Genomic DNA, 15627 nt, shown 5'->3' on the forward strand with positions numbered 1-15627 from the left:
AGAGAAGGTATTTTTACCTCAGGCAAAGATCAGTGCCTTAAAAGAATTGATTCAGGTAGTCAGGACAAAAAAGGGTCCTTCTGTTCGCCTTTGTATGAGGCTGCTGGGAAAGATGGTGGCTTCATTCGAAGCAGTTCCCTTTGCTCAGTTTCATTAGAGACTGCTGCAACACAGTATCCTGTCTGCCTGGAACAAGAAAGTGCAGGCATTAGATTTTCCGATGCGTCTGTCTCCTACAGTGCGTCAGAGCCTCAGTTGGTGGTTAATACCCGAAAACCTGCAGAATGGGAAATCATTTTTACCGGTTACCTGGACAGTGGTAACAAGGGATGCCAGTCTTTCAGGTTGGGGAGCAGTTCTGGAACAGTCTGCGGTCCAAGGGGAATGGTCCAAAATCAAGAGGACCTTACCCATCAACATTCTGGAGATCCGTGCAGCGTATCTAGCCCTAAAGGCCTGGACTCTCAGGCTACAGGGTTGCCCTGTCAGGATCCAGTCCGACAATGCCACAGCAGTGGCTTATATCAATCATAAAGGAGGCACCAGGAGTCGTGCAGCTCAGGGAGAAGTAAACCAGATTTTAGTCTGGGCAGAAAAGCATGTGCCATGCATATCGGCAGTTTTCATTCCGGGGATAGAGAACTGGCAGGCGGACTATTTGAGTCGCCATCGGTTAGTCCCAGGGGAATGGTCTCTTCACCCCGATGTCTTTTGGGCCATATACCAAAGATGGGGGGTTCCAGATGTAGATCTCTTTGCATCCAGATTCAACAAAAAGATCAACAAGTTTGTGGCAAGAACAAAGGATCCTCTTGCATGCGGGACAGATGCGTTGGTGATTCCGTGGCATCAGTTCTCACCGATTTACGCATTCCCTCCTATTCTGCTACTGCCACGACTCCTTCGCAGGATCAGGCAGGAAAAGAAGTCGGTACTTCTGGTGGCCCCAGCTTAGCCCAGGAGAGCTGGGTATGCAGAAATAGTAAGGATGACAGTGGGTTCCCCGTGGACCCTACCGTCACGTCCAGACCTGTTATCTCAAGGTCCAGTGTTCCATCCTGCCTTACAAACGCTGAATTTGACGGTTTGGCTATTGAAACCCATGTTCTGAAGAATCATGGGCTTTCAGGTCCTGTGATCTCTACCTTGATCAATGCAAGGAAGCCAGCTTCCAGAGTAATTTATCATAGAGTCTGGAAGACTTATGTATCCTGGTGTGAAGCCAGGGGTTGGCATCCCAGAAAATATGTCATAGGTAGAATTCTTGACTTTCTACAAATGGGATTAGAAATGAAGCTGGCCTTGAGTACCATAAAGGGCCAGGTCTCGGCCTTATCAGTATTATTTCAACGGCCACTTGCTTCACATTCTTTGGTCCGAAACTTTATGCAGGTGGTGATGCGTCTTAATCCTCCGGTTAAGGCGCCCCTAAACCCCTGGGACTTGAATTTGGTTCTGTCAGTTTTACAAAAACAGCCTTTTGAACCAATACGTCAAATTCCCTTGGTCTTGTTGACAAGAAGGTTAATATTTATGGTAGCCATTTCTTCTGCTAGAAGAGTATCAGAATTAGCAGCTCTTTCCTGTAAAGAGCCTTATTTAATCTTGCATAAGGGTACATTGGTATTGCGCCCTCATCCTAGCTTTCTACCAAAAGTGGTTTCAGATTTTCATCTAAACCAAGATATTGTTCTGCCTTCTTTTTTCCAAGATCCCTGTTCTACGGAAGAAAGGTCACTACATTCTTTGGATGTAGTAAGAGCAGTCAAGGCCTATCTGGAAGCAACTGCTCAAATTCGCAAAACGGATGTTTTGTTCGTACTGCCAGAAGGTCCCAATAGAGGACAGGCAGCGTCAAAGTCTACCATTTCAAAATGGATTCGACAAATAATTATTCAAGCTTACGCTTTGAAACAGAAAATTCTACCTTTTCAAATCAAGGCACACTCCACAAGGGCTATTACTGCTTCTTGGGCGGTGCATCACTGGGCCTCTATGGCTCAAATCTGCAAGGCCGCAACCTGGTCTTCAGTCCATACATTCACCAGATTTTATCAGGTGGATGTGGGAAGGCATGAGGATATCATCTTTGGGCGTAATGTGCTGCAGGCAGCGGTACAAGGTCCTCAGGTCTGATTACACCCTACGTTGTGTGGTCCCCTCCCCTCAAATAGCATTGCTCTGGGACATCCCATGAGTAATTACTGAGGCTCTGTGTCCTGATGTACGAGAAAGAAAATAGGATTTTTATAACAGCTTACCTGTAAAATCCTTTTCTTTTGAGGAACATCACGGGACACAGAGGTCCCGCCCCTCTTCTAATACACTTATATTGCTTTGCTTCAAAACGGAGGTATCCCCAGTAAGGGGAGGGGTTATATAGGGGGTTGAACTTCCTGTCTAGGGTGTGACCAGTGTCCAATCACCTTGTGATACCATATAACCCCATCAGTAATTACTGAGGCTCTGTGTCCCGTGATGTACCTCAAAAGAAAAAGGATTTTACAGGTAAGCTGTTATAAAAATCCTATTTTTTCCAAAACAGAGCTCATATTATTTGCTCCCCCTACTTTTTCAAGATCAACAGTGCAACTATCCGTTCTACCACTCATGCCAGGGTGCTAAGTGTAATCCTAGATGCTGACCTCTCATTTCAGCCCCATATCCAATCACTGTCCAAATTGTGCCACCTTACACTGCGTAACATCTCTAAAGATACCCCTCTTCTTTTTCTACCCGCTTCTCTAATAATCGCCTGGGGGCAATGATATAGCAGACGCACACAGGAGATGTACATTTCACCAAAGCCGAATCGCTTCATTACCTCCCAGAGATATGGCCACTCCACACTGTCAAAGGCTTTCATAGCATCAAGTGACAGAAGAGCCCTCTTACCCGTATTATCAGCATGGGATTGCATGTTAAGAAATAGTCTTCTAAGGTTTATTGCCGTGGATTTGTTGGGCATAAATCCCGCCTGGTCAGGATGTATGATTAAAGTAATTGCATTGTTTAGCCTGAGAGCTAGTACTTTTGCCAGTATTTTTATATCTGATTGTAGTAGCGAAATCGGTCTATACAAGGCCGGGTCCACTGGGTCTTTATCTGGTTTTAAGATTAGCACAATATGGGCCTTAGACATAGAAGATGGAAGGACATTTTGCTCCCTTGCAGCCTTAAACACCTCTAGCAACTTGGGTAATAATATCTCAGAGTAGTGTTTGTAGATATCCATGGGGATGCTGCCCCCCCCCCCCCCCCCCTGGAGCTTTACAATTAGGAAACTCTGCCACCATTGCCTGTAACTCCTCCAAAGTTAATGGAAAGTCTAAATCCTTACTTTGAGAGGTTGAGAGGGTCGGGAAAACAATCTCACCCAGATAACTAGATAGTTCCCCAGAACTATACTCCGGGGTCGGTATAAAGGTATAATGTTTCGTAAAAGTCTGCCATCATTTAATATTAGATCTGGGGGATACCCCCCTTCTTTTACCAATGACACCACAAAGATATTCATTCTCACCCTTGTTATCTCTTGCCTCAACTATTGTAACTCCCTACTTGTTGGCCTGCCTTCATGCAGGCTATCGCCCTTTCAGTCTATCATTAATGCTGCTGCCTCACCCACCAACTGCTCAGTGTCCCCCACCTTTTCTGTCAATCCCTCCACTGGTTTCCCCTTGCTAAAACAAATACAACTACCATAGGCGTGCGCAGAGGGTGTGCCGGTGTGCCCAGGCACACCCTAATCCCCCCATGTGCATTAGTGTTATTGTTCTGTGTAGCAACAGGATCATGGGAAAGATCTCCCTCTTACCGGCTCTGCCATAAGAGAAGTGTTTATCCTTTTCTCTTTCACTGTGCCAGCAGGGAGATCAATGTGCCGGGGTCATATATATGTAGATACGTACACATACATGTGTGTTTGAGCTTAAGGGTGCACACCCTAATGCATTAGGCTGCACACACCTATGACAACTACTGTCAACATACACAACTATTAGAAACTCTGCCCTGAGCTACATCACCAACCTCACTTCAAAATATCACCTAAACCATCCTTTTCGCTCCTCCCTTGCCACCTTCTCCCATGCCCACCTCCTGGAATTCTCCAGAATCGCTCCCTTTATCAGGATCTCCCTACCCCAATTTGTTCAACTATTTCCCACTCTATCTAACGTTAGAGGTTCCCTGAAAACTCATGTGGTTAGGGAAGCCTATCCCACCTCCACAAAATAAACTGTACGTTTGCTTTCTCCATCAGCTCATCCCACACAGTTATGACCTTTTCTATCACTTGTCCCTCCCTTTTAAAGCTCTCATAAGCAAAACCCCAGAACCCTCTTGTATGGAATTACATTGTAACAGCACTGCCTCCCTTTATTTTGTAAAGTGCTACAAAATCCTGAATAATAATAATAATATAGTTTCGATTTTAGAAAGGCCACATACACTACTAGGCCTAGGGCAACAACACTTGTCTTTCATTGGTAAGATAGGAAATATATTTTTACAGCTCTACTGCCAATATATACAGCTGGGACAGAGACAATAGAACCAATCAGGAGACAGAAATCAATCGATGAACAAATATTCTAAGCTATCTGGGACATATATCCTCTACTTAAATGATAATTAACATAGAAACAAATTTCAACTACTGCTTTGCATTCCATATAAAAAGTCTGGTGTGTGGGACTATGCGAAATGGTATCATCCGTTAGTTAACAAATACAATGAAGTAAGACCAATCATTTCTTACCATGCGTAAAAATAAGAGAGCATCTCTGTTCCATTCTGCTTTTATTCTTCTTAATTTTGCTCTCTGGCAAAGTGGCAAAATGATCCTCATTGCCACAGAAAGGCATTGCATTCTACATAGGTCAGCTGCTTCTTCCAGGGTCACGCGTGGATCATTATCATTCTGGAAAATAAAAAGCACAGTTATTATGTGTAATTATACATGAGAGGAATACAGTGCCTTGAAAAAGTATTCATACCCCTTCATAAATTTCCACATTTTGTCATTTTTCAACCAAAAACGTAAATGAATTTTATTGGGATTTTATGTGATAAACAAAGACAAAGTGGCACATAATAGTGAAGTGGAAAAAAATGATAAATGGTTTTCAAAATTTTTTACAAATACATATCTGAAAAGTGTGGTGTGCATTTCTATTCAGCCCCCTTTACTCTAACACCCCTAACTAAAATCTAGAGGAACCAATTGCCTTCAGAAAAATGAGAAAATAGAGTTGGGACTTTACATGAGGCATGTTGATGTGTATGATGATGTATGAAATAATTATAAATGTAAATTGATTGAATGTCACAATCCCCTAGGGGCAATTCATGATAGTAACGATGGTAAGCATGATTAACCAGTAAGATAAAACATTTATGATATCAAATATAATCATAAAAAGATCAAATATAATTCATAAAGTAATAATGTATTATATAATAAATAATTCATTACTAGACATGATTTGTGACTCACAATGAGAATCATAAAAAGTCAAATATTCAGACTTTATAAAGAATGCAACAAGAAATGTAAGGGTGCAATAAGGACGGCTAAAATAGAACATGAAAGACACATAGCGGAGGAGAGTAAAAAAAAATCCCAAGAAAATCTTTAACCACTTGCCGACCGCCTCACGCATATATACGTGAACAAAATGGCACGGGCAGGCAAAATCACGTACCCCCCCGTGCCAGCGGCGGTCGGCTTTGGTCTGGGAGCGTTGAGAGGCGAGGGGGAGGCCATCCGATTGCGGCCCCCCCTCGCGATCGCTCCCAGCCAATGAGAAACATCCCCTGCCTGTGTATAGTACACACAGGCAGAGGATGTGATGTCATCTCTCCTCGGCTCGGCAGTTTCCGTTCCGGCGCCGAGGAGAGAAGACTTCACAGTGAGTGAACACACACACACACACAGTAGAACATGCCAGGCACACATAACACCCCCGATCGCCCCCCGTTAACCCCCCAATCACCCCTCCCCCCCGTCACACTGACACCAAGCAGTGTTTTTTGTTTTTTTTCTGATTACTGCATGGTGTCAGTTTGTGACAGTTAGAAGTGGTAGGGCAGTTAGTGTTAGCCCCCTTTAGGTCTAGGATACCCCCTAACCCCCCCTAATAAAGTTTTAACCCCTTGATCACCCCCTGTCGCCAGTTTCACTAAGCGATCATTTTTCTGATCGCTGTATTAGTGTCACTGGTGACGCTAGTTATTGACGTAAATATTTAGGTTCGCCGTCAACGTTTTATAGCGACAGGGACCCCCATATACTACCTAATAAATGTTTTAACCCCTTGATTGCCCCCTAGTTAACCCTTTCACCACTGATCACCGTATAACCGTTACGGTTGACGCTGGTTAGTTCGTTTATATTTTATAGTGTCAGGGCACCCGCCGTTTATTACCGAATAAAGGTTTAGCCCCCTGATCGCCCGGCGGTGATATGCGTCACCCCAGGCAGCGTCAGATTAGCGCCAGTACTGCTAACACCCACGCACGCAGCATACGCCTCCCTTAGTGGTATAGTATCTGAACGCATCAATATCTGACCCTTTCAGATCTATACTAGCGTCCCCAGCAGTTTAGGGTTCCCAAAAATGCAATGTTAGCGGGATCAGCCCAGATACCTGCTAGCACCTGCGTTTTGCCCCTCCGCCCGGCCCAGCCCAGCCCACCCAAGTGCAGTATCGATCGATCACTGTCACTTACAAAACACTAAACGCATAACTGCAACGTTCGCAGAGTCAGGCCTGATCCCTGCGATCGCTAACAGTTTTTTTGGTAGCGTTTTGGTGAACTGGCAAGCACCTGCCCCAGGCAGCGTCAGGTTAGTGCCAGTACCGCTAACACCCACGCAGGCAGCGTACACCTTCCTTAGTGGTATAGTATCTGAACGGATCAATATCTGATCCGATCAGATCTATACTGGCGTCCCCAGCAGTTTAGGGTTCCCAAAAACGCAGTGTTAGTGGGATCAGCCCAGATACCTGCTAGCACCTGCGTTTTGCCCCTCCGCCTGGCCCGGCCCAGCCCACCCAAGTGCAGTATCGATCGATCACTGTCACTTACAAAACACTAAACGCATAACTGCAGCGTTCGCAGAGTCAGGCCTGATCCCTGCGATCGCTAACAGTTTTTTTGGTAGCGTTTTGGTGAATTGGCAAGCACCAGTGGCCTAGTACACCCCGGTCATAGTCAAACCAGCACTGCAGTAACACTTGGTGACGTGGCGAGTCCCATAAGTGCAGTTCAAGCTGGTGAGGTGGCAAGCACAAGTAGTGTCCCACTGCCACCAAGAAGAAGATAAACAGGCCCGTCGTGCCCATAATGCCCTTCCTGCTGCATTCGCCAATCCTAATTGGGAACCCACCGCTTCTGCAACGCCCGTACTTCCCCCATTCACATCCCCAACCAAATGCAGTCGGCTGCATGAGAGGCATTTTCTTTATGTCCTCTCGAGTACCCCTACCCAGCGAACCCCCCCAAAAAAGATGTCCTGTCTGCAGCAAGCGCGGATATAGGCGTGACACCCGCTATTATTGTCCCTCCTGTCCTGACAATCCTGGTTGGTGAATGTTTTGAACGCTACCATTCACTAGTTGAGTATTAGCGTAGGGTACAGTATTCCACAGACTAGGCACACTTTCACAGGGTCTCCCAAGATGCCATCGCATTTTGAGAGACCCGAACCTGGAACCGGTTACAGTTGTAAAAGTTACAGTTACAAAAAAAAGTGTAAAAAAAAAAAAACACAAACAAAAATATAAAATAAAAAAAAATAGTTGTCGTTTTATTGTTCTCTCTCTCTCTATTCTCTCTATTGTTCTGCTCTTTTTTACTGTATTCTATTCTGCAATGTTTTATTGTTATTATGTTTTATCATGTTTGCTTTTCAGGTATGCAATTTTTTATACTTTACCGTTTAAAGTGCTTTATTGTTAACCATTTTTTTGTCTTCAGGTACGCCATTCACGACTTTGAGTGGCTATACCAGAATGATGCCTGCAGGTTTAGGTATCATCTTGGTATCATTCTTTTCAGCCAGCAGTCAGCTTTCATGTAAAAGCAATCCTAGCGGCTAATTAGCCTCTAGACTGCTTTTACAAGCAGTGGGAGGGAATGCCCCCCCCCCACCGTCTTCCGTGTTTTTCTCTGGCTCTCCTGTCTCAACAGGGAACCTGAGAATGCAGCCGGTGATTCAGCCAGTTGACCATAGAGCTGATCAGAGACCAGAGTGGCTCCAAATATCTCTATGGCCTAAGAAACCGGAAGCTACGAGCATTTTATGACTTAGATTTCGCCGGATGTAAACAGCGCCATTGGGAAATTGGGAAAGCATTTTATCACACTGATCTTGGTGTGGTCAGATGCTTTGAGGGCAGAGGAGAAATCTGGGGTCTAATAGACCCCAATTTTTTCAAAAAAGAGTACCTGTCACTACCTATTGCTATCATAGGGGATATTTACATTCCTTGAGATAACAATAAAAATGATTTAAAAAAAAAAATGAAAGGAACAGTTTAAAAATAAGATAAAAAAGCAAAAAAATAATAAAGAAAAAAAAAAAAAAAAAAAAGCACCCCTGTCCCCCCTGCTCTCGCGCTAATGCGAACGCAAGCGTCGGTCTGGCATAAAATGTAAACAGCAATTGCACCATGCATGTGAGGTATCACCGCAAAGGTCAGATCGAGGGCAGTAATTTTAGCAGTAGACCTCCTCTGTAAATCTAAAGTGGTAGCCTGTAAAGGCTTTTAAAGGCTTTTAAAAATGTATTTAGTTTGTCGCCACTGCACGTTTGTGCGCAATTTTAAAGCATGTCATGTTTGGTATCCATGTACTCGACCTAAGATCATCTTTTTTATTTCATCAAACATTTGGGCAATATAGTGTGTTTTAGTGCATTAAAATTTTAAAAAGTGTGTTTTTTCCCCAAAAAATGCGTTTGAAAAATCGCTGAGCAAATACTGTATGAAAAAAAAAAATGAAACACCCACCATTTTAATCTGTAGGGCATTTGCTTTAAAAAAATATATAATGTGTGGGGGTTCAAAGTAATTTTCTTGCAAAAAAAAAAAATTTTTTCATGTAATCAAAAAGTGTCAGAAAGGGCTTTGTCTTCAAGTGGTTAGAAGAGTGGGTGATGTGTGACATAAGCTTCTAAATGTTGTGCATAAAATGCCAGGACCTTTCAAAACCCCCCCAAATGACCCCATTTTGGAAAGTAGACACCCCAAGCTATTTGCTGAGAGGCATGTCGAGTCCATGGAATATTTTATATTGTGACACAAGTTGCGGGAAAGAGACAATTTTTTTTTTTTTTTTTGCACAAAGTTGTCACTAAATGATATATTGCTCAAACATGCCATGGGAATATGTGAAATTACACCCCAAAATACATTCTGTTGCTTCTCCTGAGTATGGGGATACCACATGTGTGGGACTTTTTGGGAGCCTAGCCGCGCACGGGACCCCGAAAACCAAGCACCGCCTTCAGGCTTTCTAAGGGCGTAAATTTTTGATTTCACTCTTCACTGCCTATCACAGTTTCGGAGGCCATGGAATGCCCAGGTGGCAAAACCCCCCCCAAATGACCCCATTTTGGAAAGCAGACACCCCAAGCTATTTGCTGAGCGGTATAGTGAGTATTTTGCAGACCTCACTTTTTGTCACAAAGTTTTGAAAATTGAAAAAAAGAAAAAAAAAATTTTTTTCTTGTCTTTCTTCATTTTCAAAAACAAATGAGAGCTGCAAAATAATCACCATGCCTCTCAACAAATAGCTTGGGGTGTCTACTTTCCAAAATGGGGTCATTTGGGGGGGGTTTGTGCCACCTGGGCATTCCATGGCCTCCGAAACTGTGATAGGCAGTGAAGAGTGAAATAAAAAATTTACACCCTTAGAAATCCTGAAGGCGGTGATTGGTTTTCGGGGCCCCGTACACGGCTAGGCTCCTAAAAAGTCCCACACATGTGGTATCCCCATACTCAGGAGAAGCAGCTAAATGTATTTTGGGGTGCAATTCCACGTATGCCCATGGCCTGTGTGAGCAATATATCATTTAGTGACAACTTTGTGCAAAAAAAAAAAAAAAAATTGTCACTTTCCCGCAACTTGTGTCAAAATATAAAATATTCCATGGACTCAACATGCCTCAAAGCAAATAGCTTGGGGTGTCTACTTTCCAAAATTGGGTCATTTGAGGGGGTTTTATGCCATCTGGGCATTTTATGGCCTTCAAAACTGTGATAGGTAGTGAGGAGTAAAATCAAAAATGTACGCCCTTAGAAATCCTGAAGGCAGTAATTGGTTTTCGGGGCCCCGTACGTGGCTAGGCTCCCAAAAAGTCCCACACATGTGGTATCCCCATACTCAGGAGAAGCAGCTAAATGTATTTTGGGGTGCAATTCCACATTTGCCCATGGCCTGTGTGAGCAATATATCATTTAGTGACAACTTTTTGTAATTTTTTTTTGTTTTTTGTCATTATTCAATCACTTGGGACAAAAAAATTAATATTCAATGGGCTCAACATGCTTCTCATCAATTTCCTTGGGGTGTCTACTTTCCAAAATGGGGTCATTTGTGGGGGTTTTGTACTGCCCTGCCATTTTAGCACCTCAAGAAACGACATAGGCAGTCATAAATTAAAGGCTGTAAAAATTTCAGAAAATGTACCCAAGTTTGTAGGCGCTATAACTTTTGCGCAAACCAATAAATATACACTTATTGACATTTTTTTTACCAAAGACATATGGCCGAATACATTTTGGCCTAAATGTATGACTAAAATTGAGTTTATTGGATTTTTTTAGAACAAAAAGTAGAAAATATCATTTTTTTCCAAAATTTTCTGTCTTTTTCCGTGTATAGCGCAAAAAATAAAAACGGCAGAGGTGATTAAATACCATCAAAAGAAAGCTCTATTTGTGAGAAGAAAAGGACGCAAATTTCGTTTGGGTACAGCATTGCATGACCGCGCAATTAGCAGTTAAAGCGACGCAGTGCCAAATTGTAAAAAGTGCTCTGGTCAGGAAGGGGGTAAATCCTTCCGGAGCTGAAGTGGTTAAGTACCGGTATGTAAACAGTAAAAAAGGAGGACAGACCATATTGGCCCCATAAAGAATGAGGAAGGACATCTGGTTACAAAGGATGGGGAGATGGCGAAGGTATTGAATTTATTTTTCTCCTCAGTCTTCACGAGGGAATCGGGGGGGGGGGCTTCAGTAACCAAAACTGCAGTGTTTATCCTCATGACACATCACAGGAAGCACCTCCATGGTTAACAGAGGACAGAATTAAAATTAGACTTGAGAAACGTAACATTACTAAATTACCGGGACCAGATGGCTTGCACCCGAGGGTACTTAGGGAACTCAGTCAAGTAATTGCCAGACTATTGTTCCTAATTTTTACTGACAGTATACTGACTGGAATGGTACCAGCTGATTGGAGAAAAGCCAATGTAGCACCAATATTTAAAAAGGGCCCAAAATACATCCCTGGGAATTACAGACCAGTTAGCCTAACATAAATAATATGTAAACTCTTGGAGGGGATGATAAGGGACTATATACAAGATTTTAGTAATGAGAACGGTATCATTAGCAGTAATCAGCATGGATTAATGAAGAATCCTTCTTGCCAAACCAGTCTACTAACCTTCTATGAGGAGGTGAGTTGCCAGCTAGATAAAGGAAGACCCGTAGACGTGGTGTATCTGGATTTTGCAAAAGCATTTGACACAGTTCCCCATCAACGTTTACTGTACAAAATAAGGTACGTTGGCATGGACCATAGGGTGAGTACATGGATTGAAAACTGGCTACAAGGGCGAGTTCAGAGGATGGTGATAAATGGTGAGTACTCGGAATAGTCAGGGGTGGGTAGTGTGGTTCTGTGCTGGGACCAATCCTATTTAATTTGTTCATAAGTGACCTGGAGGATGGGGTAAACAGTTCAATTTCTGTATTTGCGGATGATACTAAGCTAAGCAGGGCAATAACTTCTTGGCAGGATGTGGAAACCTTGCAAAAAGATCTGAACAAATAATGGGGTGGGCAACTACATGGCAAATGAGGTTCAATGTAGAAAAATGTAAAATAATACATTTAGGTGGCAAAAATATGAATGCAATCTATACACTGGGGGGAGAACCTCTGGGGGAATCTAGGATGGAAAAGGACCTGGGGGAACTAGTAAATGATGGGCTCAGCAATGGCATGCAATGCCATTGCTGAGCTGCTGCTTACAAAGCAAACAGAATATTGGCATGCATTAAAAAGGGAATCAACTCCAGAGATAAAACGATAATTCTCCCACTCTACAAGACTCTGGTCCGGCCGCACCTAGAGTATGCTGTCCAGTTCTGGGCACCAGTCCTCAGGAAGGATGTACTGGTTTTAGAGCGAGTACAAAGAAGGGCAACAAAGCTAATAAAGGGTCTGGAAGATATTAGTTATGGGGAAAGGTTGCGAGCACTGGACTTATTCTCTCTGGAGAAGAGACGCTTGAGAGGGGATATGATTTCAATATACAAATACCATACTGGTGACCCCACAATAGGGATAAAACTTTTTCGCAGAAGGGAGTTTAACAAGACTCGTGGGCACTCATTAAAATTAGAAGAAAAGAGGTTTAACCTTAAATTACGTAGAGGGTTCTTTACTGTAAGAGCGGCAAGGATGTGGAATTCCCTTCCACAGGCGGTGGTTTCAGCGGGGGGCATCGATAGTTTCAAGAAACTATTAGATAAGCACCTGAACGACCGCAACATACAGGGATATACAATGTAATACTGACATATAATCAAACACACACACAGGTTGGACTTGATGGACTTTTTTTTTCAACCTCACCTACTATGTAACTATGTAAGTACATAAAAGTAATGGATATATAATTCATATAATATATACAGATGATAAACATGATGATTTATTGCAATTATTGGAGCAAGCTTAATTTGGCATCCTTGGATGAATACTCAACGCGTTTCATGGCCTGTTGCCAATCGTCAGGAGTTGGATGCATGAATTAAACTATAAAATAGTGGAATAATTAATAAATGCAACAATTTAACCATCTAAAAAAGTGCACTTTTCCCTAAGGGTAAAGGAAAAGGCAAATTTCTGCACTACTTACAAAGCAGCCCATAAGTTATAACCAGCTCCAGATGTGGGATTTGACGGTGGTCTGGTATAAGTGGTCTCTTTACTGTTAATAACATCATTACATTCACTTATCTTTTATATTTTTTTGGTACACAGAATTTGAAAGATGCCAAATATGCACATATTTTACATCAAGCCTTTGTGCAGTGGTCGTCAGGCCTGCTCCGTGACTGCTTCCTCCCCATGGTCCCTGTGAGGTCTCCCGCCTCAACCCCAGGTGAGACCACTTATACCAGGCCACCGCCAAATCCCACTTCTGGAGCTGGTTATAACTGATGGGCTGCTTTTTAAAGCAGAGTTCCAGGCTTTTTTTGTTTATTAAAAGTCAGCAGCTACAAAAAGTGCACGCCACACTTTTCACAAATGTATTTGTAAATAATGTTGAAAACCATTTATCATTTTTCTTCCACTTCACAATTATGTGCCACTTTGTGTTGGTCTATCACATAAAATCCCAATAAAATACATTTACATTTTTGGTTGTAACATGACAAAATGTGGAAAATTTCAAGGGGTATGAATACTTTTTCAAGGCACTGTATATACATTTCATTCTATGTAGCTTAAAGGAAGCCTATGACGAAAAACTGCAGAACTATTGGTTACCTTCAGTGAAAAACAGCATGTCTAAACAATTAGTAGATCAAGATACGGGACACTTAATTTATATACATTTTTCTTGTAAACACAAGTTTGGTGCCACTGCTCCTAGCTCCTGAACTTCTCTGTTGGCATTTACTGATCATTTTGACATGTGATCTCAATACCACTGGTCAGATATTTTTTGCATCACATTCTTAGTTTGAGAAGCTAGGTTTCTGACAGATTTACTTTAAAGCGGAGTTCCACCCAAATTTTGAACAATATCTGTATGTATTCTCTTCCTTGCCTAGATGCTGACATGCCATTTAAAAAAATTTAAATCGCCGTAATTACCTTTTCTTTTTCTATTCTTCTTTGCACTTCCTGGTTCTCCTCCCGTGGGAGTAGGCGTGTTTCTAGCCTCTCCCAGACTCCTGGGAGCTAGTCTCAGGCTTCCCAGGATGCCACTGAGCATGTGCGGGAACGAGCAGTGAATGCTGGGAGCACAGCATTCACCACATCCAGGAAATAAATGCTTGTGGGCTTCAAATGCCCACAATGAAGATGGAAACCGCCTGCAGTGAATAATATAAGTTATTCTTTCCGACGAAATCTGACACAGGCGGACATATTACACACAATATGTGAGTATGTAATGCTGAGAAGAAAAGTTTGTGAATGAACTAAAAAAAAAAAAAAACGATAGATAGGTGGACCCCCACTTTAAGTATAACTAGTGTAAAACTACCTTTGTTTTTATTGTGCTTATGAGTGCATATAAAGAGGCTTTCTAGACTCCTCCGTCTGCTTCAGTTCGCACTTGTAACCCTCCTCTGACTTTTCATTGCCATCCATTAACTTTCAGGCCCGGTTCACACTTGTGCGATGCCAGACATCGCATGTAATTCGCAGCGCACTGCTGTTCACATTACATGCGATGTCTGTGCAGTGCGATATCAGCCATACAAATAGTATGGCTGATATCGCACCACATTCGGTCCAAACATGCACAGGACCCTTTTTTCTGTTCGGACCAGAATTGGATCGCATATGTGTTCACACATATGCGATCCTATTCATGTCCTAACTGTCAGTTCGCAGTGCGATATGCAAGCTGAACTGGGGATGTTGTTACAATGTATTGACACTCCCCAGCTATGCGCATATGGCAGTGTGAACTGTCATGCGAGTCGGTGCGATGCGGGAACCCGCAGTGGATTTGCAGTGTTCTCGCATCGCACCAGTGTGAACCGGGCCTCATATGCTAACTAATTCAATACTGTGCTGCTATATCTTGTCTTTAATCACTAGGTTGACATTCATTTATTAGATGCTGGCAGTCAGTAAAGTCCAAAATTCTTTGCATTGTCCATGGTAATCCCAGACACTCCTTATGCTACCAAATACAGGGATACCAGCATATACCTCTGGTTTGTGCAAAAAGCAACAACCAACAGTCCAGGATATAGCCAAAAACTCAACCAGTATCACTGTAGCTGTAACAGTAATACCTAGATGTTGTAGTTTTAGTTACAAGCAAGAGCCTATAAATGAGAGCAAAAAACTTTTATAGACCCCCTTAAACCTCTTTCACACAAGTGTCAGAGGCGCAGTGAAAACAGACAGTTGATCTGCATTTTTACTGTTTCCCGACCATCCACAGGCAAATTACCATTACCAGTGGACTTGACTGTACAGTATACAGTGCATCCGGAAAGTATTCACAGCGCTTCACTTTTTCTACATTTTGTTATGTTGGAGCCTTTTTCTAAAATGGATTAAATTCATTATTTTCCTCAAAATTCTACAAACAATATCTCATAGTGACAATGTGAAAGAAGTTTGAAAT

The 15627-nt window shown here is 42.5% G+C and overlaps 1 protein-coding gene across 2 annotated transcripts in view; it reads right to left on the reverse strand.

Annotated features, from left to right (window-relative positions):
* The window catches only part of LOC141113204 (probable ATP-dependent RNA helicase DDX60), a 477260-nt gene that overhangs the window by 386760 nt on the left and 74873 nt on the right, over positions 1 to 15627 (reverse strand). For both annotated transcript variants that reach the window (XM_073606185.1, XM_073606175.1), the window contains exon 8: positions 4763 to 4924. In XM_073606185.1, coding sequence (XP_073462286.1) covers positions 4763 to 4924 — 162 coding nt within the window. The remainder of the gene's footprint in view (positions 1 to 4762; positions 4925 to 15627) is intronic.

This window comes from Aquarana catesbeiana, linkage group LG01 (genome assembly GCF_042186555.1).
Source record: "Aquarana catesbeiana isolate 2022-GZ linkage group LG01, ASM4218655v1, whole genome shotgun sequence".
In the NCBI taxonomy this organism is placed as follows: Eukaryota; Metazoa; Chordata; class Amphibia; order Anura; family Ranidae; genus Aquarana; species Aquarana catesbeiana.